Consider the following 18718-nt stretch of genomic DNA (forward strand, 5'->3'; position numbering starts at 1 on the left):
GGGTCAGAAACACTGACTTTGGTCATCCCACATGTCCTGTGAATATTTCTCTTCATCAGCCTTGAAAGCATCAAGACTTTGGTCAGGTTTAAACACCCCGAACAGTCCCTGTGGATACTAGAGGTTGGTAAAAAAACATGCTGGCTGTCTTCAACCGCGACCACTTAAGAGTCTCAGACTCCAGCAATTTCAGCTGCAGATCTGGCAGGTGAAGATTTCACTCTAGAAGCCACTCAGAACCAGGCCACTCAAATGCACTAGTGGTTTATGTCAATCTTAACCTAAAACTAGTTAATGCACGGTACCTCACATGCCAATTTTTAGGCAAATTTTGTGTAAGAAACTGGAGAGAAACCGTACACCTTTTTAATTGCTTAACAAGAAAGGGAAGCAACAGGTGTCAAGGAAACAGGAAAACCAGAATAGCGTGTCCCAGTCCCTTTGAAAATGGACCGTCTCTCCCCACATCAGGAATGGCCTGTAACAATGCCAGTAAAAATAAAATGAATGGTGAAAACTGCAAGTACACAAGCAAAGCCATACATATGGATTTTAATAGAGCAAGGTCACGTAGCTCATTGCACAAAGACAGAGCTGTGCAGGCAGAGGTAATGGATGACCCGACGCACAGCTGCCATTTCCAGCCCTGTAACAGGACAGTTACAGCTAATGAGCATTCAACTTTTTTGTATCGATCATCTCCCCATGCAGAGGAGGACTCTGTGGTTACACCTCCAGAGAGCAGCATGGGAGTGAAAACCACATTAGCTCCTAATGGAAGATCTGAATTAAATCTCTGTTGGAGACAAGGACAAATTTGGGCCCAGATACCTTCCTGAACCCTGGGTTCTCTGATCGAACACAACGCCTGTAATGTTTCCATGCATGGAGCTGGAGACCCACCTTGTGGACCAACCTCCGATAACCACTGAAGTTGCAACTTAAGAACCATTTTATCTCATTTCACTATAAGGCCTCCTGCTATGGAGGCTCTAAGCACCAGAGCTAGTTTGCATCTGAGATGCTGTATTCAGTGTCTCAGATGTGGACTGAAGACTGATGAGAGACCCCCAGAGCAGGGCCCAGTAAATTCCAGTGTTAACTCGCTGCTTAAGTTTGGATCTCACTTCTCCGAGCTTTATCTTCTCCAGTTAGAAAGGGGAAAAAATAAACAACAAAAACCCAAAGAGTATCTAAACTTGGTCCAAGTAGTTATTGTTTGCAGAATATGAGGAGTGACAACACTTATTATAAACACCCTTTCTAGGGAACCAGACAGTGCTATTGAATGGACTAGTCAATAAGGACAATTTCCTGGGCACTAAAAGATCAAGCAATAGGAATGTGAAACCCTACATTTAAATACACTGCAAGTGGTTTGTGTTTTCCAGCTCGCTCACTAGAGGTGCCCGCCAGTCTGGGAATCGGGGTGGCCACAGAGCTAACTTTCAACCACAGATTTCAAGGCCAGTAAGCACCAACCTGTTATAAAGGTCTGGTTTTCTTCCCTGCACCCCAGGCCAGATGAATCTAAACCAGTTTGAACAATTAACAGTATTCCCTTCCCAGCCTTCAGGCAGCTTGTGCCCACCTGAGGCGCACAGCAAGCTTTGACACCGATTTGAGGAGCATGTTTTACCTTTCCTGGTGCAGTTGGTGCCCTCGGGGTCTCGGATGTAGCCGTCCTCACACTCCTCGCAGTGAAACCCAGCAGTGTGGTACAGGCAGCCGATGCACTCCCCGCTATCCGGCTTGCACACTCTGGGCGACCGTGCTGGGTCCACGTTCCCGTTGCATTTACATCTCACGCAGATGCTGTCGGAGTTGTAGTAGCCGTTGTCGCACTGGTTGCAATTTGGGCCAGTGTACCCAGTTTTGCATTTGTCACACCTTGGGGCAGTTTCATGAGGCTCTGAGGAACACAGAAAGCAAAGCCGGTATGTGCCACAGCCTCTTGCAGAGAAACACCCACAGTGGGATTTGTTCTGTGGGACCTGACCTCAAGTCACTATGACAAAAATCAGCAGCTACTGAGTATAAACCCTTCTCAGATTTGAAGCTGAAAATGTAACTTTTGAACTGCAGCAGTTTCTCTGTTCCTAGCGGGGGGCGGGAAAGCTTTGGGGGTTTCTGATCCTTGTACCAGCCTCACAGAACATGCTCGGCACATTGCTAAGGAAACAGGTTATAACTCCTGAACGCTTCCATCTCAAACAGACAATTTCAGAAAACAGATGCAACTATATCAGGGATGTTGGCAATCTGCAGGAACATTTTGGCCTGTATGAAGCCAGAAGAGGCTTGATTGCAAAACCGAGTAAGGAAACATCAAAAAGAGTCTTACATATATTTATTATAGCTATGACTTCTCATGGTTACACCAAAATAGAGCAGGAAGATTGGGTAATCTCTGTTTGGAGCCCCATGGAGATGTTCAGAAGAGGGCTCACAGAGGCATGGATGGCTACGCGGCACTGCTGGCCACCTCCTGCACCTCTCCCTGCCTGCCACAATCCCAGCAGCTTCTCTCTGCAAAACTTTGCGTGTTCTACAGAGCAAACTGCAGCCTGTGGCAAAGCGTTTCTGATGTCCTCCGCTGCTCTCACAAGAGGCAACACAAGCGGCAGGGATGCATCACGGCAGGCGCTGCTTCCAGCGAGGCGCCCAGGTTCCCGCGAACGGGATGTTCAGGGGCTCTGCACCGCCTCGCCAGGCTGATGCACGCTGAGTGGCAGTTTAATCGAAACGCATTGAGAAGAGCTACGCCCATTATCTGAGGAAGCAAACCAAAATGAAAGCCTTACGTATTCGACAGGTGCCGGTCGACGCCACGGTGGAGCACGGGCAGTGACGGCAGGTGTGGGCAGGATGGCTGCTTCTGTAGAAGCCCTCCTTGCAGAGCTCGCAGTGTCTTCCCTCGGTGTTTTCCTGGCAGTGCAGGCAGGTGCCTGGGGAAGGGAAAGGAGCACAAGCAACCGCTCAGCAGCAGGAACTGGAGCAGAACATTTGGAGCAAGAATCTGCATGGAGTGTTCTCAATTATCAGAGCTCACAGGTGATTTTGGATGCCCTCTGGCCAAAACATGATCCTGGCCTCTCATGACCTTCTGATGGCTGTCCCCACCTCCACACACAAGCACATAAGGTGAAAAAGTAGGGAGCTCCAGCAGAGAGGCCCACAATTCCTCACTTTAAAAGGTCAGTGCAGGTTAACACATGCCACCAATAGTAAATGGTACTCAAGGAAAGGGGCTTCAGTTTGCATCTATGCCAGTGAGCCAGGGTCTTGGTGCTTCAAATCCCTCACTCTCATGAGGGGTCCCTCCCCTCTATACCTCTGGCCTTTTTTGTGTACAGCCTCTTCCTACAGCGCAGAGCTGGTGGGCAGGGGTAAGGAAGTGCCACCGTCCTGCTTTGGAGGCAGATGGCTCCATCCCACCAGCGTGGCTTTAGCTCCTCCATCTCCATTACAGGAGGAGCGTTTGCTACAGGCACGAGGCAGCAGCAATTACTGACCTTCCCGGAGAAACAGAGGAGAACTGGGGGTTCACATGAGCCACCTCCCCTTCCTGGGGTAGCCCCTGCATCAGAAAATTGACGTGCTGTGTCTTAGCGGAGGCTGTGTCCTAATGGCCCTCTAAATTGCATTTTGGTACTGCCGTGACCAGAGAAAGAAAAATCTCCATAGTTATAAACACGCAGCCTCTATCAAAAGCTCATCCGTCATCAGGAACATCCTGTAATTCAGCAGGCTCCTTGTCGAGGCGGCAGTGACCTGAGGGAAGCTTATTTGGTTAAATCCTGTGTACAAGGCTCTGAAAAGGCAACAGCCACCTTCTAACAAACCAGGGCAGCACAGAACAGTTTATTCACTGCGTATATAAGCACTGACAGGAGATTCACTGAGCTAATCTAGCAGTGCTGCAGGGGTATGGAAAAGTCTCATATCAGCATTAACCACAGAAAAAAAAATCCTGAATTAGGTTAATGCTGACTGTTAAAAAACCAGATTTCCTTATTAATATTGGAACAATTTGGCTCCCTTGCAAGCCCAACACGCTGCACAGCTCCTCCTCTTCTCTTTCCACAGCGATGACTCTGCAGCTGAGCATCCCTGAGCAAGCCCGACGTGCCCTTGCAGCCAACCCTCGCGCCCAGGGCAGGAAGCAAACCCCAGCAGCTGCCGCCTTTGGGAAGCGGCTGATTCACCCCAATGACTAAGGACACTTGCTCGGCGTCAGCTCCCACACACTGTTTGCTCTTCACCCAACAGCTTGTCAGACACGAGCCGGTGGTTTTTGTGGGAGACATCTCAGGATTAGAGGGGAAAATTATCTGCTGGTCTCGGTTTCTCCAGTTGGAAACCTCGATCAGCTGCTTCAGCAGGATGCCGGGGACAGACCGGCTCGTGGAAGGTCAGCTTGCCCCATCAGCACTAAGGGTGCCCTGGACCGTGCTCTGCAGGCGTTGATGGTGGTATAAATCTGGAATTACACTTGCATTTTCTATACAGTCTTGGTCATTTCAGGACGAATGTCTCCCATCGGCAGAAATTACTCGCATTTATCCACACCAGCCCTGCAAAATGGCTGTGTTTCCAATGAGTCAGCAAGTTGCTCAGCCATGTAAAGCATGCATGGGCTTGCGATCAGGTATCGCTGTGGAAAGCCTTAATAATTAATAGCACTTCCCATCCTGATAATGCCCTGGGGAAGGATCAGACCTCACAGTACCCCAACTGGGAAGAAGCAACCAAACTCACTGCCCAGACACAACACGGGGCCCAAGGGTCGTGCCGAAGGAAGCGCTGTCGCCTGGGGAGCTCTGGCTGCCCAATTTCCAGCACAGTCATTTTCAAAATTCCTCCTGGCCAGAGCAAGGGCGAGCGAGGCCATGCGGAGCCGGCTGCGGAGCCAGCAGAGGGAGCCCAAAGTACGGCATTAATGCGGAAGAAACCTTGAAAATCTGACAAAGACTACACACAGTTGATGTAAAGCTGGGGAGGTCACACAAAGTGCAGTCTCTAGAGCAGGCTGAGAGCACTGTGTTACTTATTAGATGTCAGATGTAATTTTTAATCGACTGTCCTCTGTTCTGAATTTGGTGGGTTCCCCCCCCCAGCAGCAAATAAAGCAGATGGAGGAAATTTTTTTAAAAAGGGATTTTTGTCCAATCCCTTTCATTAATAGGCCATTAACGAAAAAGAGGGTTTTTTCTTTGCAGCACTGCAGTCAGCGCTGTACAGCCCCAGCAGAAGCGCTGCTGGAACAGCCCCATCCCGGAGGCAAGGGCTGCACTGGGTTTTGGCTTTTCTGGGATTTTTGGTTTCTTTTTTAATCAAGAGCAGGGGGAACATTGAGGGCGAAAAAGGAAGAGCAGATTATCTTACTCCTTCACAAAACCCACGCACCCATCTCCGAATCAGTAGCGCAGCTGATGTGCGCACAGCTTTAGGCACAATCTTATACACTTCTATATTAGCAGGACAGAAGCACATAAAGATCACATAGGAATGAATGCAATAATTCATCCTCAAGGAGTGCAGGTGTGGTGCCCGCCGCTACCCGACACCCACAGAAACACTCTCTGCCGAGCAGGATCAGGACGTTGGCCGGGCACAGTCAGCACCGTGGGCGCCCCTTCCTCTGCTGCAAACACACAGGCCACGAGAGAATAGACACTAGTGCAGAAATTGCCCAGAAATACCATATCTGATGAGCTCTGCCTCTCTGCCAGCTATGCAAAAAACCCTGCAACGTTTTAAAAATCATTGCGCCTTTCTAAGCTCCTGGATAAAGATTACAGAACTGCATTTCAGACTGGAAGCTTTGATAAGAATTTGGATTTTGAAGCACGAGTTTTGTTGCTACAGTGGGGATTGCGCAGGCAGTCGCAGAACGTTGCTGCTCCGGGATCCCTCCTTTCGGTGGAAATGGGAAAGCAATTAGGTTCCCCCCTGCCCTCCCATAAGCTATTCAAGCACAGGTGCTTCTACATTTGCTCTCCATCAACATCTGTATGAGTGAGAGACAGTCAACAAAATGATCAAGGAAAATGAACAAGGCAAATTTATAAAAAGTGGGCAGTATTAATTAGGTGCTGCCAGTTTTTTCCAGCACTAACCATGTTGTCTGTGGCAATAACAGTCACCTTACGTCAGTGCCACTACAGTATATGTTTCCAGGTAAACAGCAGTTAAACAAAAGCTCCTTAAAATCCCGTGTTGTGTATTTGTGTAAGTGCAAAGAACAATAGAGCACTGATTTCCAATAGAGACTGCAGAATAAAGGCTCTGCACTGCAGCCTGGGGTAAATAACGCGGCCTTTATTGACTTCTTTGAGAAGAGGACTAGCTCCAACCTTGCCACGCGTTCTCTTTTCGTTTTTAAGGTAAAGAATCTGGGTACTCAAGGCATAAAGATGCAGCTGAAGAGGATGAGAGCAGAGGTCTGCTGAATAAAAACGGCAAAAACCAGAGAAGACAGGTGAAGTCAGTACCCACCACGGTCACAAAAGGAAAGTTACCTGTCAGGCTGTCGCAGGTTTTGGAGCGGTTGTTGCACTGGCATGGCTCGCAGGTGGTTTCGTTAAACCTGTAGTACCCGTCACTGCACCGGTCACACTTCAGGTCCGTGACACCAACTTTACACCGGCACTTCCCAGAGCTGCACAGAGAAAAGCCAACAGTGAAATTGGGATGTGCTGGGAGGCATCCAAAGTACCAACCTGTGGCCAGTGTTCTGGGCTGCCTTTCTGGAGTGCGGAATTCTGCACAAAAACGCCCACTGGAAGCAGGGCGTAAAACCCATGGCCAACAATTTCCAAGAAGTGATGAGGAGTTCAAGGAAGGCTGAGTCTCTGCAAAACCAGTTGCCCTGACAGCGGTTCCAGCCGGGCACCAGAAATCATCACTCCTCTGGAAAGCCTTGGCCTATAGCCATCCCCAAGCATCAGCCCCCAGCAGATGCTCTGACAGCCCCTCTCTGGTACCAGCTTCATCAAGCACCTGCCCCGGGACCTGCAGGACGCTGGGACACCCACGCTCACAATGCCTGCATGATAAAAGAGCACCCGCGTGGACGATCACCTCCCTCCGCGTTGGTGCTGAGCGGTACCCCCCCAGATTTTCAGGCCAGCGGACGGTTCCCTGCTCACCACCTGCTTTCCCGGCTCTCCCCCAAGAGCCAGTGGCAGCAGCTCAGGTGTCCCGCTCAGCTTTCAGCCCAGGCGGCCATCAGCCACCTGCACCCCCTCCGCTTCTCCTCCATGATCCTACTTACCCCTTCCACGCAACATCCCTGCGGCCACCCGGGCAAAGCCCCTCTCCCCAGTCAACTTCTACCCAGTAGGAGCCAGGGAGAGAGAGACAAGAGAGGGTTTTCCCTTCCCCTGCGGTTTCCACTGTAGCTAACCCCAGGCCCAGCCTGTTTACTTGGGCACTGAGGCTGGCTGCGGTGAGGGTGGAGCTCTGCACAAGTTAAAATAGAGGGTATTGGTGTTAGCTGGCATGAGCAAATACCAGGAGGCTATAAAAAGCAGGGGTTACCCTCATTCCTTTGGCTTTCCATGCCAGTCCCTCCACATACAGGCTTCAAAACTATTGCTTTCATAAGAGACTTTACATACCAGCAGCATTTAGGCTCAACCCTCAGAGAAATCATGGCTATGAGTAAAGTGCTCTTTCCCATCCACCCCCCAGCACGGCGACTGCCGGCTACGGCTCATCCCACCTGCACACCAGCCCAGGACAAGAGAGCACAGAAATGCCTCTCCATCTCCGACAGCCCTGGGGCGACCTGCAGGAGACCTCAACCCCTGCGTGCTGCACAGGGAAGCCAGGACAGCAACCCAAATAAACGTGATTTGGTCTCCTCCAGGAGACGGATTTATGTGCAGCTGCAGCGGGCGAGGCGGGTACCGTCCACGGGGCACCCCCGCACGCTGCTGGATGCGCCCTCCTCGTAGCCCCTCTGTAACCTCCACCCTATTCACCCACCTTTTTCATCCACAGCGTTTCAGGGTGCGGTGTGCCTGCACAAAGATAATCTATTGTTCTCCCTCGCTGCTCCTGGGGAAGAACGAGCAAGGCACAATTTGCTTCTAAAAGCCCCTAGAAAAATCTGCTGATTAAAACTAATAGAGGCTGAGGCTCCAAACGGCTTGATGCGCTGTTGATGTGTTGTTTTTAATTAAAATGCATTAGATCGCAATGTTTTGGGGAAGACATTGCTTCTGTCAGAAATTAACATAATTTAGTATTTCTGTTGTTCGTTTGCTTGCCAAAGGAGGAGGAAATCCTCAAAAGCACACCAAAATACGGAACGCGGCCCAAGTGGCTACACAACTAAAGAGTTTCAGAATACAAAACTTCGGGCATATTTACTGGACTGGCTAAAAGAAGGAAAAAGAAACGCGGTGTTTCCTTGCTCTCCAGACCATTATCTGGAATTGCAGCAGGCACATGCAGAATTCAAAGAGATGCTGTTAAGCAGCTCAGTACATTTGACTTTTAAAGAGCTTTTCACAAGACCTACCATTAATCCAAATGTTGTCACAGTGTTTAAAACAAGAGCAAACAAAAAGCAGTTTGTTTTTATTTGCTTCTGACCACTACTGGACATGTACTGCTGTAAGCAGGCAGGGAACAGGCAAAGCCAGGCAGGGAAAAAAACCTAATTTGCTGGGGATCTGATATTTAGCCTGAAAACTCATCTTCTGGGCATGTGCCCTATGAGCAGGGCTTTACAGGATCAAGCACTGGAGCTGTATAATCTTCACCCTCCCAGGCTTCCTCCTGGAGCCCAGGGTGCTCCGTTTTACTCTCTCCTGTCCCTCGATCAAGCCTTTATCTTAATTCCACCCTCCTCTTCCTCCTGGCTGGCACCCTTCCATCCAGACTCCCACTTCATTTCTTTAAAGGAGGTTTATTTCCCCAGTGACTCTGCTAGAGCTCAATGCAGCATTTTGGCGCAGCCTCCCTTGATTTTACACGTTAGCTTAAAAATAACAGGAAAGAAAGCTATTTAAAAAAAAAAAAGACGGTTTTGGAAAGTTTGGGTTTAATGCCTCTCAAGCAGACCTTTTCTCAACATGTTACACATGGCACAGAGCCAAGTCCTGCATGTGCAAGAATTAAATCACTCAGCAAATATAAAGCTTTGCCTGTGGTCATTGCTTCCATAGAATAAAGCCCCCTTACAACACTCCTTTTCATAGCTCCAGTCCAGTAAAGACTGTCAGACACTTTTTAAAGCAAAGGTCAATGATATAAATGCATTGAAACCACAAAAAAAAAAAAGTCCTGTTAACAGACCAATTGTGCCCATAAAAATCCAGAAACTTGAAAGAAAAGGCCCACAGTTTAATACTTGCACAGTGAGAACTGAACTGGATTTTGAGTAACAGCCAGGAATTTCTTTTTTGGGGGAAGTGGGGGGGAAGGAGGGGGAAGGGAGGAGGGAAGCATTTAAATGCAGCAACATCAATTGCTCAACTCCATTTCAGATGATTATTAACTCCACTAAAGCCAGCCAATTTTTAGCTCTCAGAAAAGAATTGATGGAAGGATGTGTTGGGGCAAAAACAGACTTCCAGTAACAAAAGCCTCCTGCCAGCCTTGGTTTCTACTAGATTTTACAAAAATACTTAAAAGACTGTGTAGGTAGTGTATATCGCCATCACATTATCCATCAACTTTATATAGGTCACCTAACGATTAAAAACATCAACAGCACAAGAGATGCTGGCAGAAGGAGCAGGCAGTGATTAGCTGGCCAGCAGGGATAGGGGCAGACCACGAGCAAGGCTTGGATCCGATGCCGAGTGAGCCGACCCTTGGGGCTGGGGGCTACACACCAGGCTGGGGACCCCTCCAAGGCGGGAGCTTGTGCATCTCATCGCCTGGCAGCTCCCAGCCTTGGGCTTATGTTGCACCTTAGGAGCTGCTGTCTCGATGCCTGCCGGGCGACAGCCTGGGGCTGGGCAGCACCCGATGGCAGCAGGAGGCGGCCACCCAGGGCAGCAGGGTGCCAGCAGACACCGAGGGCAAGGGGGAACAGCCTACACCCCACACTACGTCTGCAAAGGCCAGTCTGATTTCACTTCCACCCCCCACAGCCCCCTTTACTCCACCCAAGGGGAAACAGCCACAGGATGCAGGAAATCCCATCACCCACCAAGCGATTCATGCCACTGGTGGCAACAAAACGTTGCCTGTGGTGGGATTTTATGTGGGACCGCAGCTTTACAGCTACACAAGTTATGAGGGTACAACAGAGAAACCCCCTCCGTGCATTGCTCTGGGTGCTGTTATACGATGACTGCAGATAGTTTTGACCCTGCTTGGAAGTGTCCTAGAAGCAGAGCAGAAGGAATCACAGAATCATTAGGGTTGGAAAAGACCTCTAAGATCATCAGATCCAACCGTCACCCCAACACCCCCAGGCCTCCTAAGCCATGTCCCCAAGGGCCACGTCTACACGGTTTTTGAACCCCCCCAGGGATGGTGACCCCACCACGTCTCTGGGCAGCCTGTGCCAGTGCCTGGCCACTCTTGCAGTAAAGATTTCCTTCCTAATACCCAGTCTAAACCTGATGCAATTTGAGGCCTTCTCTCATCCTATCGCTTGTAACTTGGAAGAAGAGACCAGCTGAATGAACAAGAACAGGGGACACCTCCAAAATCCCAGCTCATGCCTGGCCTGAAGCTGCAGAGCATCATGCAGATAATTTTGTGCCAGGTCTGATGGCTGGGGGAGGACGCACGGATGGGACAGGCTCCCCTGGGAGCTCAGGCAATGCCCTAACCCTGCACTGCTCAGCACAGGAACTCGAGGCCTCATTACAAGGAAGCAAAAAAGCAGCATTAAAATATCTGTGATCTGAGACCAACTGCAACGCGCAGCTGCGCCTGCGGTGAGTCTCCCCGCGTTGTCCAGCGTGAGCCCTCCTCCACAGAAACATCCCTAAGTTAGTGAGGACATGACAGACACAAGATGGATGGGAAGACGGAGGACCATAGCCGTAAGGGCTGTTCGGAGGCATGCTGTGCGTGGTTTAATGGTGTAAGAGAAAACCCTCAGCAAGCTCTAATCATTTATTTTCTTCTTTTTTTTTTTTTCCCCCTGAGGAGGAGGTAAGGGAGAAATTAATTTTGAATGTTTTCCCAGCTGACAGAAAAACCTGGATGCCCAGCTGCTGTTGAGAGCCCAGGGCCTTCCTGACCAAGTCAGAGCCAGCCAAAACGGTACAGCCCCAAGCTTTTGTGTCTTTAAAATGTACGAGACTGCTAAGGTGCTGGAGCAGAGTCAGAGGACAGAGCCCCCACGGGTCTCAAACCAGGGCACCCCATGCAGATCAGCCACACAAAACCCCCCACAGCTTTGAAGGGGAGTTTTGCCCAATACATTTACTGCCTTCACCTCGAAGCGCAGAGCGTACATACGCACCCCGCGCGCCCCAGCATCTGCCAGGACCACGTCACTTGCCAGGAGCATCCCCAGAAGAGCCAGCGAGGGGCCGCGCTGCCCTGGGAAAGAGGAAAGCGAGGGTCCTGCTGGCCCTTCCCCGACCTGGCGGCATCTCCAGCTTCACCTGCTGCCCCATCGCCTCCCAGCCGCTGCCTTGTAAACCTCGGGTTACAGATACGCCCATCACTCATCCCAGCAGGGCCCGGAGGTCTTCCTGTAACATATACGATTAACAGCAATGACGGTGCTCTGTATGAATGAGGAAAAATGGGTTGCTGAACTACGAGCATCTGTAAAACAACCCTCATGAAAAGGCTTTGTCACACTTTGATGGAATAAGACAAAAGGATGCTGCACAAGATTAGGAGGATTCAGAAGAGATGTCACTAAAAATGGTGCGTTTCTCCAGCGAGCCCAGCTGCTTTTGTGCTGATTTTCTGTGATGTCTGACAGCAGCCAGGGGATAAATCTCTCTTACATTTTCTGAGCAACGTAGAAAAGTTAACATTTGAAAGCTAAGCGCTCCAAGACGCTTCCATGGAAAACCAACGCTCTCTACACAAACCCTGAGCAAACCAAGAACCCTCATAACCCACGTCCTGATTTTCCTTGAGGTCAACTAATTTGAACGCCAGCATGTGGGGATGCAGAGAGCAGGAAAAAGCCCCATGTTGGGTTTCACCTCCCCGCTCCCTCGTCTCCAACCAAAGCCACCAGCAGCCCAAACGCTTCGGTGGAAGGGCTAGCGCGACCGCAGCCGAGCCCCACGCCTGCCGCCCCGCTCAGAGCTGCCTTTGTGGAGGGCAGAAGAAGTGGGGCTTTATTGCGGCGAACATTGGGCCATTGTGCGCCGCATTCCTCACTTTGTGCCGGGGGACGGCATCTGTTTATATGGCAGCCCTCGACTGAGCGGGGACACTTCACAGCTCTGAAAGACCATTCTGTAAATGTCAAAGGGCCACCTTGTCTGGCCACCGCCGCCTCTGCGGCCTCGTGGCCCCTGCCGAGGATGCCCCGTGCTGCTGGGAGAGCCGCGGACCTCCAGCCTGGGGCTGTGCCGTCTCCTCCGGGTGCCCTCCCGGCACCAACCAGCGGGACCCTGGCTGGCTGGGGAGGGAGGAAGCAACGGGAAGAGCATGATGGCCCCAGAGAGCAAGGTTGGATGGGGACCTCTGCAGCTTCACACGAGGAAGAGCAGCAAAAGCTTAACCAACTGCAACATCTCAACCCCAAACAGTGGGTCCCCAGAGCAAGGGGATGGGACAGGCAACCTCCACGCAGAGGAGGACACATCAATGGGGAAGGCGGCGAGATGGGGCTGGTCCCCACTGGGCACACCAGTTTTGCCCAGCGTAGTCCCTCCATCCCCCAGGCCTCTACTGATGCCTCCTCACAGGCAGCAGAACAAGGCCCGGGCAATAAGCACTGCCTGAAATCAGGCTGGGCACCACCTCCCCCGAACCGGAATTCAGACATAAGAGCTTAAAAATTTGAGCCAATTTTTTTTTTCTGAGGGCAGTCAATGTTTACCAGAGCAGCGAGCCTGCAGACCGACCACACGGGAACAGCAAAGAGGCTGGGAAATCGACAAAATAACAGGATTTCCGAGAAGCCATAATTATTGTAGGGGAGATGATAACAGTCTACCTTTCCCTGCTGCTGTGTCCAGTCACTCATTTATTTCCCATCCCTGTCTGCAACTGAATAAAAATAGGGGCAGGTACAATATTTACCTGCTTGTGGGGGAAGAGAGGAGGAGAGCTAATCAGGTGTGAAGGATATAAGAGCCTGTAATAGGAGTGAGATTTAGATAATTAAAGCACGCATAAAAATATGCTCTAACGAGGTATTCTTCTGCTTTTATGATGTCCACATGTAACGATTTCCGCTACAAAAAAAAAAGAAAAATCTGTTCTCTGCAGTGTGATGCTGACAAGGCATTACTGGGAGATAATGAGCCACCGCTTCTGCTCAGATAATCCATAAAAGGGAGAACAGTCTTTTTAAAATAGGGGAAAAGGGTTTTTTTTTTGTTTGTTTTTAAAAAATAAGTCCTTGAGGAGTTGGGTTCCCAAGGTTTCATCTCCGAAGGGGAGCGGTGCCCAGTGTGGTTTACTGGACTGCCAAAATACAGTAGAATGGCAATGAAGTTCCCACGCAAAGAAAAAGACATTTCAGAAGTGTGATGACACTCTAAAGACAGAAAATGAAGATTTTCTCTATGCAAAATAAGAACTCTACTGCCTTCCCCCAAATAACCTCCTGCGGCTGGGATGGGCAGAAGCCCTGGGAACATGAGGTCTCATCTCACATCACTGCCACGAGCACTCTTCCTGCCCAGGCTGGTGAAGCTCCACTAAAACCTTGAATTTCAACAGATCTGCGTTTTCTGACTAACAAATTCTGCCTCGTGTAGCTTCATACGACATGATGCTCAAGGTACATCTCGTCCGTGACCCACCTGGGTGCTTCCCAATGCTATCAGGACCGATGTTCCTTATTGCTTTTCCCCCCACAAGGTCTCTCTGCATCTTTTCACATCCCACCATCTCTGGCAAACCCAGCCTGCGGCTCTCCCTGTCCAGCATCCCCAAGCTCCTTCAGAAACCCCAGCCCTTATTCAAAGACCTTAACAAAGAACATTGTCCAGTGCTGCTGACCTTACTCTCACCAGCAACACTCTTGCAAATCCATACGAGTGAGGGTCACAAGATCAGCCTCTCCGAAGAGAGGCCCACTACAAAGGAGGCATACAGGATAGAGACTGCCCAGCTAACAGCACTGCTTTCAGCCTCGCAGCACCCCTGCTCCAGGGGACAGCCATGTATAAATGTTGTCAGGGACGCTCAGCCTTATTCTTTTTAATATGAACATAAAACATGAGATCACCTTGAGGATCTGAATTAACACTTTGGCATTTATAGGCATGCTTTTTTTTTTTTTTTTTAAAACAGAAATGAGTGACAGGAGCGCTCTCTAACACGCCTTATGCCGAGCCTGCAGCACAAACCGTGCGTGAACCGGGATCACACGCCGCAAAGCTGCCTCCCCAGCCAGCAGTAAGGAGGCTGCTCAGCTGGCGAAGGAGCAGAGCACCGCACACTTGTGCAGTGTGCTCCAGGGCAGGACATGGACCAGAGCCAGCATCGCCTCCGAGCAGCGCATCGCAGCCTCTGCTTCCCATCGCCCTTCTGCTTGTGGGGAAACTGAGGCACAGGCAGAGGGAGAAACTTAAACTGATTTACAGATCCCAATTTAACATGCTTCTCTCTTCATTAGGGACAACGATAGCATTGTATGTGTGTTTAGTTTACAGATTTATTTATTTTTTTAAGGGAACTGAAAAAGCCTAACCCAGATTAGATGTTAACCAGGTTTAGCTAAACCATATGGCAATCCTTAAACACCCGCAGCAGCTGCAGCTCTCCTCTTGTTCCCTAGCACAGGTAATGGTACAACAGGAGTTGCACCACCTTGTCTTCCCTGGGACCAGAATAAGTCAGTTTAACACGCAGACAACCTCCCCAGGGAATTAGGGAGCTGAGGGCTGAACCCTTCTGCCAGGCAGCAGCGTCTCATCGCATCCTCTGCTTCACAGCCCTTCTCCTCCGCTCACATCCCAAATCTTGGGGCGCAAGAGCAGCTGCGTGGGGACATTTGCTCATGGGCTAAACACGCTGTCCCTGCAGCTGTGGGGCCACGCTTTGGAGAAAAGCCACAAAGGCTCGCGTGCTGGGCTAGGAAAACCTCGAATGAATGCCTCGCAAGAGGTGAATCAGGGTAACACCACCTCTCACTGCCTTCACTGGGGTGCAGGACAGCCCTGCACCAGCAGGTGAGCCAGCGGGGCCCGGGACCGCTGGGATGCACTGGGCTACCCTTGACCGGTTTTACCCAATGTTTGCAGAGCAGTGCAGGGTTGGCCAGTGCTGTTAGCAAGGTAAAAATAAATAAATAAATCAATAAATAAATGCAGAGTCATTCAAAATCTCCTGCTCACCAGGAGGATACCACACACTGCCTCTTTCAGGCTGGGCTCCTCCTGTGTGCAGTCCTGCTCTTTGAAATAAATCAGCCAGAGGACAGGTTTACACAGGAAAATTACTTCCGCGTGCATTTAAGCAGCTGTGCCTGTGCAGCGCCTCACGTCGGTGCATGAAAGGCTCCCCCTGAACCAAACCGCTCTCCTCTTGCCCGGAAAACGGCGACCACGTCGCAGGGCTGCCGTGGGGAGCAGCCGCGGTGCCACGAGTCAGCTGGGGACACGAGCGGCATTGTGGGCAGAGCTGCACCGCAGGACGCGGAGAGCCGGGGTGTGCCGGGCGCTGCAGAAACACTGCGAGGAGCCCCAGTGCTCCCACCGCTGCCCGGCCGGAGGGGCTGGAGACCACCGCCCCCCCCCAACTGCCTTTGCTGCCCCCGGCTTGGCTCCTTGCCCAGCCGTAGGAGTGGGAGATGAGAGTTCAGGCAGAGGATTCTGCTCACAAAAAGAAAACAGAAAAAGAAATGCACAGGGGTGCAAGCCTGGGAGATGTGGGCTGGCCAGCCTGGGCGTGGTGACCTTCTCCAGCAGCATCGCCTTCACCTTTGCCTCCTCCACCAGGTAGGATGTTCTTGCTCCCTCAGAGGGCGGAGAAACCGACAACACACCTTTCAGCTCAAGGTGCCCAAACCATGGCGAGAGATGTAGCTGGTGGGGAGCGGCTCCTGGCTGGGGCCACGTCGCCGGGGGCTGGGGCCACCACCAGGCACCCTCCCCACCCAGGCGCCATCCCGGGGCTCTGCAGCAGGAGCACAGCCCTTCCAGCTCAGCCCATGTACCCACATGAGTCACCGTCCCCATTCTCCACTACTCTGTGACCTTGACCATGGCCCTTGAAACTTCAGCTTCTTTCTCCACCCTTCCTCTATGGACTATGAACACTTCCACAGCTATCTTTAGCAAGCATCTACACAGCATCCAACCCAGCAAACTGTGGTTTTATCTGAGCTTCCTAGGCATTACCGCAACAGGGACAAGACACTCCCCTCTCCGCGATGTGTCAGCCCTCTCCAAACAGCCCAGGATTGCACCCAGCCCCACAGCAAGCTGCAGCTTCAACCACACACAGCTTTCCATCTAACAAAAAAAAAAAATAATCACCCAAACCAGAGCACAGAAATCCTCTGCCATCCCAGAGGGGGATCTGTGTGGATCTCCCCAGATAATCAAATTTAAAACACCACCAAAATAGATCTTTGATTAGTGGCCATGGACTCCATTCATAGCGACAGCATGTCAGGTCAATGTTCACTCCCAAAATCAACTGTCTGCCTCGGGAAAAGGGTTTTTTTTATTATTATTTATTTTCATTTGATGGTCTGCATTTGAGGTCTAGTTAAGAAACAGTGTACTTGGGTGTGCCATCTGGCCGGCCACAGAGCATGCCTAGAAATAATACTAATAAATCATCACATGGTGGTGCTTCAAAAGGCAGTTTTACAAAAGCCTGGGCAAGCTGATTGAAACTTATCAGGCGTGTTTTGTGTGCCCGGAGCGCTCAGCCTTCAGGCAGTCTGTCTCTCAGATCAGCCACTGCCAAAAAGGGTCAGAGTCCAAAACTATGCTGCTGTTTTACTGAGGCTCATCTGAACAGCGGGCGCTTTTTTCTTAAGCCAGCACGCCAGAATTACCTTGTGCAAGTTAGAGTTGGGTTGGTCTTTACTAAATAAATTTAAAACACAACTTACAGTATTTTTAATGTCAATGAAACAGAAGCTGGTTGCTGGAGTTGGGCAACGCCTGTGTGCCCCGTCCCAAGCGAGGACTGCCGAGAGGGTCATGCACCGCTCATCCAGCGACTCAGCGGCAGGTAGACACCAAGTGCAGAGCTCCAGATCCAATACTTTCAGCACAAGAGCCAAAAATCTCATCTCCTTGCGGTGCAGAAGAGGCTGTCCCATCCGTCGGGATGGGCCCCAACGCAGGGACACACCCTGGGCTCCTGCCCCGCCGGATTTTGGATCCCACTCCTCTTCCCCATACACATCGCTACGCAGGAGCCTGCCCTCTCGCAGCCATACTGATACCCCCAGCCCTACAATACAGACAACTGACCTAATTTTCCTCTTTTTAAACACCCAAAGGACATCTCCATCTGCAGCAAACCCCACTGAGCAAGGAAGAGAAACACGGAGCTCTGCTAACATCAGTCCTCCTCCCCAAGCCTTCTTACAAGTTTTGCCTGATGCTGCCTCTTCTAAACGCCTGAGGATCCGCATCTCCCACGTCCCTCAAGGCAGTAGAACGGTGCTGGAGATGAGAAGCTAGGGAGGTCCTCTGCCGTTTCTGGGTCCATACACGTTGGGGTTGGGTGCAATGGCTCACTACATGTATGGACTCCACCTCATTCTCCTTCATGATTCAAAGCATCTCACCTGAAGCTCCCAAGGGTGCTTCTTGGCTCGCTCCACGCAGTGAGATATGGGGAGATGTGACCCACATCCATGCTTTGCCTGCTGCCCGGTGACTCAGAGTCAGGGCAAGAACACTCCTCCCAGTTAACCCATTTGCTCCAGTAGCACATCTCTCTTCTTCCAGCCAAAGATAAGATTTGCCCCATCTGCCTTTCTGTTCAATTTGCCTTTCTAGTAGATCTGACCAAATTCAGATATTCTAGTCCACGGCAAACGCTGATGCTTTAGGACACATCTTCCCATACCTAAAACAACCACTAAAAAAGCAAGTGAAAAACTCTACGCTTCCCACCCCCAAGAATCACCTTTTTTAGTAAGAAGGTCACTCTAGTCAACTGGAGCATTGCTTTTAAGTTCTGATTTTTCAGAGCTTATGCAAGCAGAAAATGCAGCATTGAAACAAAAAGGAAGGACATCAACACAGGGTTTGGGCGTTCAGAAAAAAAAAAATGTATAAAATAAATAACAAACAGCATGTCCCTGCAGAACATTTCGATTCTGACTCAGCCCCAGCCTTGGCAGGAAAACGCAGGTGTTCAACACACACTGAGCCTGGAACAAACCCCAAAAGACAACAAGGCTGATGGTAGCGCAAGGCAACCAGCGCAGAAGCCCACTGCATCCGCAGCCAGGTATCGCCTCCCTTGCAGGGCCCTGGAGGAGGGTCCGGGGTCTCAGGGAGCGCCTTTGCTGCCAACTTTCTGGTACCCAGGAAGGCTGGAAGTTGCTGCAGGGTGGTTTGATGGGGCGGGGGGGTGTCTCCTCCAGGGAGAGACCCTGCGTCTCACTGCCCTG

General features: G+C 50.7%; 1 protein-coding gene across 1 annotated transcript in view; it reads right to left on the reverse strand.

Annotated features, from left to right (window-relative positions):
• The window catches only part of MEGF9 (multiple EGF like domains 9), a 55400-nt gene that overhangs the window by 7398 nt on the left and 29284 nt on the right, over positions 1-18718 (reverse strand). Inside the window, exons 3-5 of the mRNA XM_075112263.1 lie at positions 6525-6664; positions 2805-2948; positions 1640-1912 (exon numbers count right to left, since the gene is read on the reverse strand). Of these exons, the coding sequence (XP_074968364.1) occupies positions 1640-1912; positions 2805-2948; positions 6525-6664 (557 nt within the window). The remainder of the gene's footprint in view (positions 1-1639; positions 1913-2804; positions 2949-6524; positions 6665-18718) is intronic.

This window comes from Phalacrocorax aristotelis, chromosome 17, assembly GCF_949628215.1.
Source record: "Phalacrocorax aristotelis chromosome 17, bGulAri2.1, whole genome shotgun sequence".
In the NCBI taxonomy this organism is placed as follows: domain Eukaryota; kingdom Metazoa; phylum Chordata; class Aves; order Suliformes; family Phalacrocoracidae; genus Phalacrocorax; species Phalacrocorax aristotelis.